This window comes from Eucalyptus grandis, chromosome 11 (genome assembly GCF_016545825.1).
Source record: "Eucalyptus grandis isolate ANBG69807.140 chromosome 11, ASM1654582v1, whole genome shotgun sequence".
NCBI lineage: Eukaryota > Viridiplantae > Streptophyta > Magnoliopsida > Myrtales > Myrtaceae > Eucalyptus > Eucalyptus grandis.
Genome location: NC_052622.1, coordinates 29,176,691 through 29,193,603, shown reverse-complemented (window position 1 = coordinate 29,193,603; position 16,913 = coordinate 29,176,691). Strand labels below are relative to the sequence as shown.

At 39.4% G+C, this 16,913-nt stretch overlaps 1 protein-coding gene across 2 annotated transcripts; it reads right to left on the bottom strand.

Moving 5' to 3' along the window:
• Positions 1–2,895: 2,895 nt before the first annotated feature.
• On the bottom strand, positions 2,896–8,451 carry LOC104425689 (E3 ubiquitin-protein ligase CHIP). 2 transcript variants are annotated; one of them, XM_010038460.3, is made up of 8 exons: positions 8,075–8,451; positions 7,706–7,773; positions 7,513–7,576; positions 4,755–4,826; positions 3,923–4,056; positions 3,677–3,830; positions 3,477–3,587; positions 2,896–3,399 (listed from the first exon to the last, which is right to left on the bottom strand). In XM_010038460.3, exons 1-8 carry the CDS (start codon positions 8,192–8,194, stop codon positions 3,274–3,276), a joined length of 849 nt encoding a protein of 282 aa, XP_010036762.2. In that variant the 5' UTR covers positions 8,195–8,451; the 3' UTR covers positions 2,896–3,273. The 2 variants fall into 2 exon arrangements, with proteins under 2 accessions (XP_010036762.2, XP_018721458.2); XM_018865913.2 differs by having other exon boundaries at positions 7,702–7,773; positions 8,075–8,450.
• Between the last annotated feature and the right edge of the window lie 8,462 nt (positions 8,452–16,913).

Below are 16,913 nucleotides of genomic sequence, written 5' to 3'. Positions count from 1 at the left end.
TTTTTTTAGGCTCTTTCTCTTCTTAATAACAACAGATTGTGTGCAACCGTACTCCTGCCCTCGGCATTTTCTCTGTTGAAAATGTCGAATTGTTGATGGGGTGTAAGTGCAGGTTTACTTTTCGAGGAGGGTGTGGATTATTCTCGGTTGTTTTTCTATCTGGGAATGAGGCCAAAAGTTTATCATCGACGCCGGGAAGATTGATGAGATGAATGAATGGTGGTGGGAGATGGGAACTGGAAGAATTGTGCCCCCCATGTTGAATGGTTTCGGTGTGACCCGAGTTTAATGAGTGTGATGGGTGGTGGTCCAAATTCAAGATGCCCATATGTGCCCTTTTCCGTGAAAGTCTTCAAATGCTACAGTGTCACTAACCAAACCTCCCTGTGTTCTTTTGGCGACAGCAACAAGCACATCATTGATTCCTACAACCTTTGCACTGTTAAAGGCGTCCCTTCGCTCGCATCACTTTATGCTTGGTTAAAATCCTTGGCCTTTTGATGGAGCCGAAGGATGGACAGCAACCTACTAGAAATTGTCTTATAGACTCTAGAGGTAGAGATGGGTGATTGGGTGGTGGGTCTTTCGCATTTCCTTACTTATCCCTTTGCTTTTTTTAGCCCAAGAATATAGTTTTCTTTTTCTCGTGCTCTCTTCTACGAGCATATGGAATCTCGACACGTACGTGGTTGGGTTTGTACTCTGCATGAATGTTGTCTCAATAGGAATGGCGAGGGGAGGTCCCAGGGAAAAAAGCTTTGGGGTTTTCTTCCCAAGGTAGTATTGGGGACTCCATTGACAATCACTCTAGCGTGTGGTCAAAAACATCGAAAGCGATGGATCACTTTAGTTGATTAAAAAAAGGAATGGTTTAATTCAATCACGGACTTCGTGGTCTGGCTCAATTATGATAATGCGATTGACATGGACGTCGTCCAGAAGATGTCAAGGGGGTGGAGTGACAACACATCAAGGAAAGCATCTACGCAAGCTGTCAGCCCAATATTGCACGAGAAATTCTCTGTCGATGAGAGAGTCCAGCTTCTCAGGTAAGATCTATGTTTAAGGGAATTTCGTAGTTCTGTTTTGTCCCCTGTTGCGTTGGGTCATGCATTATTTGACCCCCCTAGATTGAGAATTTTGGCTAATTGGAATTGGAACCGAGGTTTTTGATGTAGAGAAAAGCATGATTGATGTTTTAGTATCTCCAAATCTTTTATCTTCTTAGGGACAAATGAATTTGACGTTGTCATTTGCATAGACGCGCCTAAACAACACACGGATTGTTTGTATATGACCTCGTGACCCATAGACAGCTTCCACGGTCAAATACTTCGATGATTGCATGCGAGGTTCGAAAATCTAGATGAAAGTCTCTCCAAATGGAATTGTGTACATGAAAAACAAGAAGAGTTTCAGTTGAAAAGCCGAACAAATTGAAAAGGGAGATGCTGATCCACTTCTATTTTCTTTAGTTCAAGATTTCTAGTGAAACATCAGTTTCGATGCACAGCGTCAACTGATCGATAAAACATCATTAAAACTTTTCGTTATTGCTCTTTTTAAAATCGGCGTGATCATGACCACAGCAACACACCGTCGGTACTCAACTGTACACGACGGCGCATGCATTTGAATAAAGCCCAACTACTTCGTCTATATTCAAAGGTCAATCGATGGGCCCGCCCAAACATGACTCAAACATCTTTAAACCAACAGCTCAAGTCGAGTATCAATTACATGATTCATCCGTATCATATCACAGATAAAGAAATTCAGGCACGAGGGTATACCTATCTCTGTGAAGGAGGCCATGTCGGCTTCACATTGGTGCAATTTATCTAATCAATCAGCAGATACCAAATTAATAGATAACCTAACCCAGCCGTTACTAATTACCTACCGCTTTCGTACGAAGAAGACATCTTTGATAAGAAATAGAAAATGCATTGGATCTCAATCCTGACAAAATATCTTTACAATCGGAACAAAAGAAACAAACAAGAAAGACAATAGTCTGTTAAGCTTGAATCTTGCGATTGACCAAAAGATGACGAAAGAAGTTGGACATGTATTAATTTTTTAGTATTCTCAAAATCAAGCTAAAGCAAAAGGAAAAGGTATTCGGCTTGCCTTTTCATATCGCAATAGACTGAAGAGAAGTGGAACCAGAACAATGCCATGTTCCTATCAGTTTCTTGAAATTATGAATTTATCAATTCCTACCAATCATGAACTTTTCTTGTGAAATAATAATCAAATTCAAGCACTGTGAGCCCACCATGTGTTCCACATGACAATCCTCCAATAATAAAGGGACTGCCTAGGACAGGAAAAGCAACTAGTGTCTGCATTGATTGTATTGCTTCTTACAGAATATTAATGATTGATTTTTCAGGATAAAGATCAGACCCGCAAAGGTGGAAGAAGTTAGAAATTAGTAATGCGACAATTAGAAAATATGGAGATAGCTCATGTTATGGTACTACTATAATTGAGTGCATGGCTGATAATGTGCTGGCCTTTGGAAGTGTTCAACTCAATTATATGCATCAATGCTTCCATGGAAGGAGCAAGCCATGAATTTTGCGCCAACTAGAACATGATCTGTTGGAAATGATCTTGACCCATCATGTAGGAAAAGGAACATAATGGGTCAGGACTAGGAGGGTCATGATTGTTTATCATAGTACTGTTCATGTACTGATATAAAACAAGCACTCATCTAGTTACTTTCCCTATTTTCCCCCCTCTGGCTTTGGACACTACTCTTAACTAATACGTAAAAAAGCCACAAAACAACTAAGGCGTGTGAAGGACATGACAGCCCAATCGATTCACATCTCCGTCAGATACTCGAAAATTTAAATGATCATATAATAAGTGTAAGCAGTATGCAGGCACTTTGATCATAATCTATAAATTATGTTGCTCTATCAATAGAGTTGAGAGGTTTGACAAGAAAGAATGAAAGTTGAGTCTAAATGCTTCACAAGCTGAATGACAGAAGACACCATCGCTTGTGAAAAAAGGTTCAAGAACAAGCAGCTGTACATGCAATGATAAAATGCAATGTGCATCGAGATACCTATCTGTACAATTCAGAGAATACTCCTATTTTCAGGCCTGCCATTAACACTACAACAGACTTACATTTTGCATGTGGTAACAGCACCAACAGAATGAGACACATCCAGGATAGAAAATTAATTGGCTGTGCTCTATCCCATTGTGAGTGCCTCTCACCTCTTATCCTGTCCTAAAATTTGGTCATCAATCCGCCTTATATGCCCAACCATGTCCGTCTAGATATGCTTGAACTGCTGCTTTAATCGCCAAGTTTGGTACCAGCTGAGAAGGGTTGAGTTCCTCATGCGTAATTGGATCAAATTTCCCGACCTAATATCACAAGAAGCATCAAGCAATCTGCAGTGCCATACGGAGAAAAGATTTTATCATATTAAATTATCTATTACCTTGTTGAAATGTTCAAGAAGTACTGCCCTCTCATATGTTATCCCACTGGGTGTGATGACGGGATCACGGTATATATCAAGGGTAATTTTACAACACAGATAATCTGGCACCTGAAATAGTTATCCAACCTCCATGGAATGACAAATGAATTTACAAAGTAAAATAAAGAAAAAGAAACTGCATCGCAGCTGGCACTTACTTCAGTGGGCATGTCAGCTTCTGCAGCTTTCTGGAAGACTTGTCCCACAGCATTTACCTGTTCCGAATGAGACTTGGCAAGTTCATCCAAAAATCCTTCCATCTTGGCAGCATCCCGTGCAAATTTCTCATTAAGAGCCATCTCACAAGCTGTCCTGGCATAACGAAAACAAATATATGTAGCAGCAGTTCTTGATGTACTCACAGCAGTTACATTTCCAGTGAAATCTATACCAGAGTTACATACTTCAAGCTTTGCAGTTCCCAAGATTGCTTAGTAGATTTCTGCTCCCACTGTAAATATTTTGCTTTTGCTAATTCCTGCCAAATTTCTTCTACCATATAACTTCTAGGATGTGCACCCCTTCCAAGATCCAATGCCTAACGATTTACTCAAATTAGCCAAAATCAGCATCGAGATCATCATGCAAAAGACGAAGGCATCAGAGATAAAGAAAGAAACGAGAAAAAGACCACATAGATTAAAGTGGCATAAGAGATATAGCTGTCGAGAATCGACTTGGTTGAAAAATGCTAACAAGTATTCTCCACATTTATATTTTGCCATATCACAGCATTGAAAATATCGTGCAATTTAAGGCTCTCCAGGATGCACAAACTTTTGCCTCAGGGCTAAGAGACCGACTTTCTCCTCAGATATAAGAAATGGGCAAACTTTCCAACTCCCTATTTCTTGAGAAAGGGTCACAGATTACATTAAAGCCAACCGATCTTAGCCAACATAATTTGGCATATAACATATGTCTTATTTTTACCACCATAGACCAAACAACAAGAGAGATTATTATTGCACCGCAATAAACACTGGCCAAACAATGGCAACCATATCTTCCTAAAAAACTTGTACGGCAATACCAAAAGTTAATCAAGGGAATTCCCACAGATCCCATGGAAACTTGTGAAATGGGATATATACCAATATACCTCTCCTTCACTTAAAAGATTGCCAATTTGACATTTAAGCTAATCACACGATGCTTATTTCAAATGTCTCAACATATAACAGCTCTTAATTATGCAAGGAACAAACAACAGAGGAGAAATTAATCACCACATACTCTTTCCAATTCCTTGACACCTTCACCATATTTTTGCTTTTGCAGCAAGGCCAGTCCCAGCATGTAGTGAGCCTGCCAGATAGATTGAGTTAGTTCCACAATGTCTAAAAGATCTGATTAAGTACAAAAATTCCTAAATTACAGTGTCACACGCCTTGAATATGATACATGCATATCACATGTCCAAACAACTCAATTTGACTCGAAATGTTTAAGGATGTCAGTAAAATGTGCTCCAAGAAAGAGAGTGATTGTGGCTCCACTAGAATGCCAGTCTAACTCAGGCTGCCCAATGTACATGACCCTTGACTCAATTCAATGCCATTTCTAAACGAGACAAGACAAAGCATGTGAAACATGGCCTCTGGAGCGCATTTGTTTCAAGAAACACACCCTATTGTTCTTCCACCTATTTGCGACACATCATTTTGCAGATCTCCCCAATCCAACCATTTGGAATCCAACTCTACACTACTAATGCTTCGCCACAATATTTGAAACAATAAGAGTGGAATGAAAATAAAGCCTCCATTCTCTTTTATACATGTATATGATTACTTGAAATGAATCTGCATAAGTATGGTTACACAAACAACCGTCTGTCTTTTCACAGGCATGAGCAATTGCAAGGATAAGCATGATTTCTTGAATCCAATGATAAGCCGTCACAAATAGTGTGTGTGTGTGTGTCTCTCTCTCTACTATCATCATCATTATCTCTCTCTCTCATGATTACTATCGTCATCATTATCACCATCATCCTCAACATTTAACTAATGCAGAATAAGCGGGGAAGTTTGCCTAAGCTTTAAAGAAACTCAAACTCTATGATATCTTTCATATCATTGTAACTTGATGATTTATTTCTATTATTATCTCAAAGGATCACCATCAATAAAAACAATGGAAGAGACAACAATCCAACTCATATTGTTACGACAAGTGGCAATGACACTTACATAGTCATTCCAATTCTACAATCACATTTCAAAGAGTTCATACTCCTGTAAAAAATACAAGCCAAAGACTATTGAATTTTTTCCAAAAGAAAAATAATGATAACCCTTGAACATGATAAAGCATCAAGTTGCCAACCAGGCAACAAAATCATTTTTGATAGGCTAATGAAGCATTGAATTTCTAACCATTGCATGCACCATTTTGTTGCTACGTAAAACAAAGGCTCAATATTTCTCATATTTAGTACTTTTACCTAACCTCTCCCTAAGGTCCAAGTTAGAAAACTTGACCTCTCTCCTTCCCAAGAAGGGAGTAGCACTAAGGCAAAAGCCTCATGGCCAATCTGCACGCTTTATTTTGTGTAAGAGGATGTAGCAAACAGCGCGAATACACAACTTACTGGTCCCAAACACTTTAAACCACTTCTCTCTCTCTCTCTCTCTCTCTCTCTCTATGCCAGACAGAGCTACTCAGTTTGGGAACAAAATTCACATATTGGTAATAACAGCAAAATAGGACATGGAGGCAGTAATGTCACCAACACTGATATTGCATCATGCTGCAACATCAGTGGTAGGTGACCTCAGTCTTTTTGTTAATATACAGCTATTTTGGTGACAAAATAACTCTCTCTATTTATGGTAGCCAAACTCTTTCCCAAATTAAATAAAAATTTTGGCAGAAAAAAAGAAGAAGAAGAGAAACAAGAAATTCTCTCTCTAATGTCACCAACACTGATATTGCATCATGCTGCAACATCAGTGGAAGATGATCTCAGTCTTTTTGTTAATATACAGCTATCTTGGTGACAAAATAACTTCATCTCTATTTATGGTAGCCAAACTCTTCCTCAAATTAAATAACAATTTTGGCAAAAAGAAAGAAAGGGAGAAAAGAAACTACAGCCAAAGACAATTTAATTGCAGGACTGGTGAAAACTGCTGAGCCTTTTAAGCATGGTTCTCCTTAAATGAGAGAAATAATTCAAAGTTAGACCTGTGCGAACCACTTTGACATGTTGTATTGTTAGTTCAACATTTGTTGAAATATATGCATTTTCAAAAGTAACATTGATGGGAACAATTGGCTTAATAGCAGAAGGTGTGCAAAAGCCATGTGTCAAAAGTTCGAGCCATGCCAGAATGGTTGGCTTCTCTACTTATATCAATGGGCTCATTCAACAAGCTATAAATGTTTTTCTCCACTCTATAACAGAAGAAACGGTTCATGGCTTAGTAAGAAGTTCCATGCAAGGTATGTCTGAGTACTTCACGGACTACACCCATTCATTACGGCTGCTTTTCATAGAAAACACGTCGAAACCGTTAGAGCTGGCCCCCCACCCCGACCTATAAAAGAAAAAACTGTACTTTCAAATGCAACCTAAAAAAGAAACAACTGGATTTCACAGATTATACCCATTCATTAAGATAACTTTTTGAAAAACCTCGGTTTTCCTAAATAGAGATTTATATTCTAATTCCCATTCCACCAGCAGAAAAGCCATCAAGTTCATATTAAACATAAACCAAGCTGCCATCTAGCTTGCATTTTCTTGAAGGAAACAAAATATCAGGCTTCTTTTCCGCTGTAGCCTGGATCAGAGTAATCCTAGCTTCAATTATAGTCAAGCTGATCGCACACATGGTCTTTCTATTCCATATAAAACTTTTGCAAAATGACAACGAAACTAACGTACAAAATGACAAGAAACGATGCATGACAATTTTGCAAATAATACTGATGCACCACTTTCCGCAAAGTAAAATGAGGAAAAGGATATCTCCCACTCCCTAACCTTGACAGAATCATGATCGAGCTGAAGCGCTTTTCGGCTATCCTCCTCGACCCTCTGCCAATTACTGCAAAAAAAGGAAATAAGAAAAAAAGAAAAAGGCGACCAGCGAAAGGTTATAGGCAAGGAAATCAATGTCGGGGGAATTCTGCAGAGACAATTGGAAGAGGGAGAGAGAGTCAGAACTCGTACATACTTCCGCTTGCGATGGCAAAGCGCACGATTCGTCCAGTATACGGGCACGTTCGGGCATAGGGTAATGGCCTTCACATTCAGCAAACAGCACCCGATCATAAAAGGGTAGTAGGCAAGGAAGGAAAGAAAGAAGGAAACCCAGCGATCAAACTACAAGCCTCAAAACTTCATGCTGCAGAATCAAACGCATTCGAATCCAAGTTTACAAGCAAAGCCCTTTCCCTCTCCCAGAGCAAAGACGTGTGAAAAAAGGTCGAACGCATGCGAACCCTAAAACCCCCCTGTCGACGGAAGCCCAAAGAACCGAACAAGAGATCCCATTTTCGAAAATGTTGGAAATAAATTTGAATTGGCGGATGGAATTCGGCACCTCGGTGTACGCATCAATGGCGGCTCCGAAACGATTCTTCCGGTAGTACTCGTTCCCGTCCTTTCTCAGCGTCTCCGCTTGCCTCGCCGCCGCCGCCAACGCCGCCGGATCAGGCCCCATCTCTCTCTCTTCTTCTTCTTCTTCTGCTCCTTTTCTCTCTCTATGTCGGATGCGATTATATACCTTGTGTCGGTCTCGTCTGGTTCCGGGTTCCTCGCTCCGGAAGCTTCTCCTTGGGGAAAGGAACGAAAGCGACGGGGATTGGGGATTGGGGATTGAGGATTGGGTTTTTGCTCGTTTTTCTCTGTCGCTGTCGAGACGCGAGAGGGAGAGTTCGATATGGAAACTTTGCAACGACGGAAAATTCACGAGCTTTCTCGGAAGGAAAAGGGGCTGACGGGGAGAAATGAAACGAGCGTAGCGAGAAAAAAAAAATTCATTTCCATTTTTCTTTCTCTTCTTTGTTTGTTTGTTTGTTTTTGTTTTTTTTTAACCAAGGAGTAAATTCAATAATCCAAAGGTGATCATTAGATCACGTGTCAAGGACTTCGGCTCGGTGAAGGTCGGGTTTTGATTGGGCCGGCTAGGCTCGATCGAGGTTAACGAGTAGTTTGTTTGGCCGGTAAGGAGGAATCTGAACGCAAAGTTCCCATGAGGCCCCCTCATTAGTATCTTATCCATTGTTCTTCCATGTGAACTACCAAAAAAATTTTGATAAAAAAAACTACAAAGAAAACAAAACAATACATTTTTTTAAATGAAAAGTACAAATTAATACATCTGAACCAGGAGTGAGTAAAGAAATCCAAATTAGGAGTGACCAAAGAAAACCAATTGAATGGAGAACTACCTAGACCAGCTGGGTTCGGTTCCCAATTCCTAGTCCCGATTCCATAAAATTGGAACCAATGGATGTCGATTCAATTCCCATGGAACCAATGAATGTTGATCCAGTTCCCGGTTTCACAGATAGAATTGACTACTCGAACCAAATATTATTTTTATAAATTTGAATTTTTTCTTCAAAATAGGTTAAGAAATCATTTAAAGTAAATTTTTTGTGTAACGACAATCCCTCTCTTTAAGGCCTCTCTCGATGCAACATTTACTTGATCACGGCCAAGAGATAAAGAACACTTTCCCTCATCTCTCATCCCTCGCTATTTAAAGTGGCAACTTACTTGTTAGCCTCTTCTCCTAAGGGTGTGCAAAGGAGTCGAGACCCTGCTCGAGTGCCCAGCCCGAATCGGACGGGCTCGGCGCGGTTCCTATAGGGATCGGTCTAGTTCCCGGTTCCAATTCGCTAGAACAAGTGAGTATCGTTCGATTCCCAGTTCTGGATGTGGAACCGCCCACCTAGACTAGTATGTGTTTGTATATCTCTAAAGAAATTTAACGCAATTACTTAATTATTTTGTAGTTTTTCGACCAATATATATGTACATATATATTTGCAATATTGGACATTATAGACTCATTTTGTCTCTCGCATGTGTAATAGGATTAAACCCCCTAATTTGTGTTCATTCTAATAATCAATTTACTTTCTTTTTTAGTCAAAACAAAATAAACAAACAAAAAGGATGGAGGAGACCGATTGGAGATGTTCAACCTAAATTCAAGATTGAATAAACTTTAATATTTTACGTAGAAATTAGGTTCACCATGATATTAATTGATGGATGCAATTCTGGAGGGATTGAGGACCGATTCCATGGATCCACTCGAGAACCGAATCCCTTGGTAATTTGGTTCTCGGGTGGATCAGCGATCCGGTTCTCGAGTGGATCCATGGAACCAATAGGTAGTTCCCAATTCCAATTTTTCGGAATCGGTCATTCGTGGGCAGTCCTGATTCCAAGGTGGGAACCGCCTACCCGGACCATGTTTACCCCTATATTCTCCTAGTTGATGTGGGACTAAGCTTACTATCACAAGCTTGCTCCCCCCCCCACCACTCTCTCCTCCAAGAGTCAAGCCACTCCAAGAGTCTCACATCGAATGAATAGCACAGGGCCTAAGAGATTTTTTGTATAAAAGCCAAGCTTGTCATTTCCATAAAAAAAATGCTTTCTTTAATTTCATGGCTAAGATCAAGCGTGAAGCGTGTGTAGTGTGGTCGATTCACACTCATGCCAAAGTAGATTATGTTATTACACATGTGATCGGTTCCATTCGGCTGCTTGGGAACTGATCCAGATTGAAATCGATCACCGCTAATCTGAACTAGCAAAAACATGCCGTGCAACAAAATTTCATTCTTTTCTATTTAACATAGTTTTTCTATTGAAATAAATTATAATAAACTTATTTTCTAGGAAAAATGGGAAAATAGAAGAAGCGTGACTAAAATGTAGAGATTTGAACTTGCCATCTCTTACAAAAAATATATTTTGGCTCATTTCTCTTTGTGCACATCAAATTAAGGATGTACAGATCTGTTAAATGGAAAATTATAGACACTTTAGCATTTAACCATAACGGTAAAAATACATCTACTATAACCTTTTTCATTTCCATTTAATAAGTAGATTCAAGAAGAAAATGAAATGATTTACTTATATTTGGATTTGATTGCAAAGATGGGAGAACTATCGACAAGCTAAAAAATATAAACCACAGAATCATTAAATACACATGAATGAATTAATTCTGAAATATGAAATTTGAAAGTACTATATTATTTTCAATGAAAGGTTGAACAAACAAATAAGCTAAAAAGATCTGTCTCATTAAATTGAAAGGAAAAGAAAACAGGAAAGAGGGAAAAGGAAAAACAAAAGCAAAAGGGTGAAAAAAAGGGCCTTATCTTTACTTAGAGTACCATAAAGGAAAATGAAGGAAAAAAATAGGAAAAGAAAATCGAAAAAGATTTGTAGAATTAACGCCTAATAAATCAGAAAATAAGGAAGAATTCATTCACCTTGTAGATAGTGATGAAGGCTATGTTGAAAATCAAAGCCTACCATCGGTTGTTCACAATTTCTAATGAGCGTCCATGCTTCACTTGTTTCGAGTGTGTTTAGTAACCATTATGTTTTTGGGAATAATTTCTACTTAGAAATTGTTTTTTCTGATTCTATTAATTAGACGAGTTTTGAGCATTTCAAAGTGTTCAATAACTATCTAAAATTTTTATTGGACAAAGTAACCCCGAGTGCCAAAACTTGGCATGGAGAGACATTTAAGTGCCAAAAGTTTGGAAAGTGACATTTAAGTGCCAAAATCGAAGCAAAATGGATCACTTAAGTGCCAATTCGGCCAAAATCTGGCCAAAATGCAGACGTGGCATTTTCCGGCGACATGTTTAACCGATGTGGCAATTTAAAAAAAAAAAAACACACGTGGAGTAGGAAAATGACATCGCCCCATCCACTCTGCCTTGACCAAGCTAAACGACGTCATTTTTCCTTAGTGCTAAATGACATCATTTATCTTATTTAGGGTTTAACCGGTCGTTGCTCGCGTTCACACCAGATCTGACCTCTCCATCGCCGTTCACAGCTCGCCTGTTCACAGGTCTCCGTTCGTAGGTCATCACTCATCATCGTTGCTCGCCATCATCGCTCATTGTCGTCGCTTGCCATCGTCCCTCACCGTCATTGCTCATTTAGGTTTGTTCTCTTCTTCCTCTCCCCTGTGGTAAAATTAGGGTTCCGACTTGTTTATTAGGGCTCCAACTTGAAATTTTGGGGTCGGTTGGGAAATCTTGGGCTTGGATGTTATTGATGTAAGATTTATGGCTCATATGTGGTGCTAGAACCCTATTGGGGTTCGGATTGACAATTTAGGATCGGCCTCGAAATGTAGGGCTCGGAGTAGGGCTCGGCGGGGAAAATTAAGGCTCGAGATGTGGTGCTAGGTATTGTAATGTGTGATTTAGGGCTCGGATGTGGAATTGTGATGTGCGATGGTGATTGTTAGGGTTTGAAGTAGTTGTCGTGGGTGTTGGAGAAAACTTCCTTATCTGTTTTGAAGTTGACAAAATGTTTCCATCAATCTAGTCTGAAGACTTGCAGACTCTATCGTTAAAGTCTGAAGACCTCCAGACTCAAGATTTAAAGTCTACCCTCACTGATAGTTTCCAGATCGACGAAGAAAAGATTTATCCGATGAAGAAGACTTATCTAGAAGCAAGTATATCTTTAAGGATTTGGTTCGTACGGTTGAAGAAGATCTCATGGCTGAAGATAGCATCTCGTGATTAATTATTCTTATTGAAATCAATTTGAATAATTAGATCTATTGATTGGCGAAGTACACTTGGAAGGTTCTACTTATGAAAACCTAGATCTTGATTGTATGGGCGAGCATGATTGGTGGATTATCATCACATTCCTTAAATAACTCGAGATTTTCCTAATTGATTATGTCCAACGGGTAGATTGGAAGAACTCCTTTGGAAGGTGCCAACGGTTATAATGGCATGGAGGAGTATATAAGGAGGACGCTCAAGTTATTCGAGTGTGTGCGTGAAAGAAAAATTCCAAAGTCTGAAACTCTTAGTTCTTTGCTGTTTCAATTTGTTGAGCTTAAACTGTACTCAAAAGAGAGATTAAATACTTGTGAGACCTTGAGGAAGTGTAGTAGAGTCTCTACACTGTGGAATCAAGGACGTGAGACTGTAAAATCTCTTTTGGTTTTTAGTGGAATCCAGCCAGTGGGCTGTCAATGCAGGAGAGTGGACGTAGGCTTGGTTTAAGTCGAACCGCTATAAACCTTGTGTTTCAATCTCTTTCCCTAAACTCTTTACTTTAATTCGCAGTCTTATATAACTGTTTACAGTCTTTTACATCTTCAGTCTACTGTTTTCATAAAAGTCGAATTAAGTTGTTAAGTCTTGCAACAACTTCTTTAACAACTATTCACCCCCTCTCTAGGTGTTCATACTAGCATTATCAGTGGGGACTTCTGGACATTTTTTTTTTTAAATTGCAGTGTTGAAATTGGTGTCATGAGGACCCATGCTTATCTGGGGGATCTCTCAATATTTTAAGGGAATGCGACATAATCGAAGTAGCTGTCGGGTGGGGACCTCTATTTGTCTTGAGGGCATCTTTCCAATTAAAGTAGCTGTCGTTTGACCTATGAATCTTTTCCCTTTTTCTTATCTTTTCTTTAATAAAGAGTGTAGGAACCTCCACATGCAATTGTCTGTTGTCCTTTGTGAATGTGGTCCGAAAAGTTAATTGTATTTTTTTCTTCTTTTGTTGTAGAAATGGTTCATGATAAGGACTATGTTGCTGTCATTGTTTGCTACGGTGGGGATTTTGCGATTGGGGAGGATGAGTGGGAGTATGAGGGGGGGAATGAGAGTACTATCTTTGTAGATATAAATAATGCATCTTATATTGGATTTGTTAGGGATATAGTGACATATTTGGCTTGTAAAGTACAAAAGTTGTTGTACTGTGTTCTTGTGAAAGGCTTGAGAGATGGTTTGAGAACTTATAAGATGATAATGGTTTTAGGGATGTCCTATATCATTATCTTCATGGTGAAGAGGCAAAAGTGTATGTTGAATACAATAGTGTTAGTGGGGACGAAGATGATGACAGAGATAGCACTCAAATAGGAGAATGAGGAGATAGTATTCAAGCTAGTACTGAGGTTAGAGATGAAGGGGGCATGATGGACAAAACGGGGAGGAGAGGGGCGTAGATGCTGTTCACCAGAGTGATGGTGACATAGGTGATGTCACCATCACTGAATTAGATTGGGAAGTAGCTGAATCTAGTGATGGTGATGACAACGATGAAGGGTTGGCTGCTGAAAATTTCTTAATCTTAAGTGATGACGACGACGAGGAGTTTACACAGTCAAGGAAAAAACAAGGGGACTTTTTGTCAGATAGATTTGTAACTTTGCAAGTAGCTGATGAAGTTCCAAACAGAGATGAAGGCCCTGTAAATGCTGGTGTTATTGGCTAGGAGATGGATTATGATCGACACTGCTACTTCCCAGGACGAGCTTGAAGAAGATCAATGAGCTGTGTGTAGAAGGAAAAATAAGTTTCCTTCCTATGATCCATTCGTTACCTCTCCTACTTTGTCAGTAGGTATGAAATTCCAAGATGCGATACAATTTAGGGAAGTTATACTGAAGAACTCCATTGCTGCACAAAGAAATATTGACTTCATTAGAAACATTAAGAACTTTGTAAGAGCTAGGTGTTCGCAGCAAAATTGTCTATGGAAGAGTTACGGCGCGTTTGTTAAGAGGAGTGGGTATTTCCAAATTAGAGCCTACCAAGATGAACACACTTGTTCCATTAATTTTCAAAACAAAAGAGTAACAAGTGCATGGTTGTCTAAGCACTTCTTCGATATGATCAAGTTGATGCCTGAGATAAAAATTATTGACTTTAAGATGCTGGTGAAGAAGCGTGTAGGCATCAATGTATCTAGGACTCAATGCAAAAGAGCAAAGCAAAAGGTGATAAAGATACCTATTAGTCAGTATGGCAAGGTATATGGGCAGGTGTGGAAGTATGCTTGGGAGTGTAGGCTGCAAAACCCTTCAAGTAAAGTGTATGTAGAGGTGGTGGAGAGGACGCTTTCAAATAGTGGGACCAAGTTCAATAAGTTCTATGTGTGCTTTGATGCATGCAGATGGGGATTTTTAGCTGGTTGTAGACGGATTATAGGATTGGACGGCTATTTTTTGAAGGGCTTATGCAAGGGAGAATTGTTGACGGCGATTGGAAGAGATGCGAATAATCAAATGTTCCCACTAGCTTGGGCTGTTGTAAGGATTGAGAACAAGGACAATTGGTCCTAGTTCTTGAAAAATCTAATGGTTGACTTAGAGATAACAAACATGGAAGGGTGGGCGTTTATGAGCGACCAACAAAAGGTAATGCTTGCTTTTTGAAAAATTTAGTCAATTGTTTGCTTTGTAATATTAATATGTTATTTACTTACATTTCTTACTTTGAATTATTGTAGGGATTGGTTTCGGCAATAGCCGAGTTATTGCTCCATGCTGAACATTGAATGTGTGCACATCACATATATAGGAATTGGGCAAAGACTTACAAAGGAGATAAACTGTAGTTGCAATTTTGACAATTAGTAACGAGTACGAACATGGCTGACTTTAGGATAGCCAAAGAAGGACTACTTCAGTTGATAAAGAAATGTTGTGCAACACTATTTCAAACAGAACCGAAGCATTGGTACGGGCATTCTTCAATGAGGAATTCAAGTGCAATCACATCGACAACAACATATGTGAATCATTTAATGGGAAGATAATAGATGCTAGATGCAAACCAATCCTCTCAATGCTTGAAGATATACGAGTCATGGTCATGACTCGGCTGCACAAATAAAGAGATGAGGCTGCAAAGTGGACTAGACAATGTGGTCCTAGGATTACCAAGAAATTGGATGAGAACTTGGCTGGAGGTAGGCATTGTCACCCCATTTGGAATGGGGATGACGGATATGAGATAATGAAAGGTTTTAATAAGTATGTTGTCCATCTAGATACGAGAAAATGTTCACGTAGAGCATGGCAACTAAGTGAAATTCCTTGTACACATGCTATATCTGCCATCTAGTTGAAGGGCCACAATGTAGAGGATTACATTGCTGATTGGTACAAAAAAATCGAAATACCTTGCTTTGTATCAATTCATGATGTATCCAATTAGAAGTAGCAAGTTTTGGGAGCTGACGGATCATGAAACACCTTAACCTTTGCCACTGAAAAAGAAAATGGGAAGGCCAAAACGAAGACGAAGAATGGCAGAGGGAAAGGTCTAGGGTCAGCAAAGAATGAGCATGACGGGTGTAAAGATGACGTGCTCTTATTGTCGCGTAGCAGGGCATGACATCAAAGGTTGTCAATTGAGGAAGCAACAAGAACAATTGAGGCCAACTGAGGGGCTTAGTGAAGGGACAGTTGGAGAAAGGCAAACAAAAGGGCTAAGTGAGTCGACAACTAGAAGCCCAGTAAGTCAAAAAATTTATGTTTATGTTGCTTTATGGTTTATCATAAATATGTACATAATATCCTATTTGGCATTGTATGTAATGTCTTTGTTAGGTCACAAGAAGAACCCCAATAAGGGCTTGTTCAAATAATGCAAGGTAGAAGACAGCCAGCTGAAGGATTGGCCCAAGCAGCTAAACGGCCAATTCAGTCGACTATTCTTCAGCACAGAAAGAAATACCTAGTAAATTCAATAATTTGTATTCAGTTTTTCTTTCTTTACGTTATTATATAGCCCGATGTTATATTTTTGATGTCTTTTGCCTCTTTCTCAGGTTTGAAGAATGCAAGTTGGAGCTCAATTGCCAACTGAAGGGCCATTATAAGAGCCACCACAATGGTCACCACAGGGGCCACCAGAAGAATCATTACAAGTACCAACAGAAGGGCCTACAGAAGGTGTCATTGAAGCTGAAGGGCTACATAGAAGGACAACTACAAGAAGGCCACGTGAATGGGGCAGTTACACAAAGGCCATCTAGAATACACTCAACTGAAGAATTGGTCGAAGAAGCCTTGGCTGTAGCTGAAGGGCCAAAAGAAGGGCCCAAGAAATCACATACAAGAAAAAGAGCCAACAAATCACAAGTTCCTGAAAGTGACGCTCCTATTCAGACAATAGAGGCACTTGGGAAGATGTTAAGACAATATGGCTATGGCCTTTATATAGATGAGCGTCTTTGGAACAGTCATTTTGCATGTAAGTTTTATTGGCTGCATTTAATTTAATTTAATTTATGTTGCAGATTTTTGCCGATAATTTATTGTCTTTTTGTAGCTTGGGAGAAGTTCAGAGGTTCTTATCTCTCGAGGCCCAACTCAAGAATCAACGACTGCACTA

Coding starts and splice junctions, on each gene's coding strand:
- LOC104425689 (XM_010038460.3), bottom strand. CDS start 8,194: ATGGGGCCTGATCCGGCGGCGTTGGCGGCGGCGGCGAGGCAAGCGGAG. Junction 7,577..7,705: donor CTTTGCCATCGCAAGCGGAA/GTATGTACGAGT, acceptor CTTTTTTTGCAG/TAATTGGCAGAGGGTCGAGG. Junction 3,400..3,476: donor TTCTTGAACATTTCAACAAG/GTAATAGATAAT, acceptor TTGTGATATTAG/GTCGGGAAATTTGATCCAAT.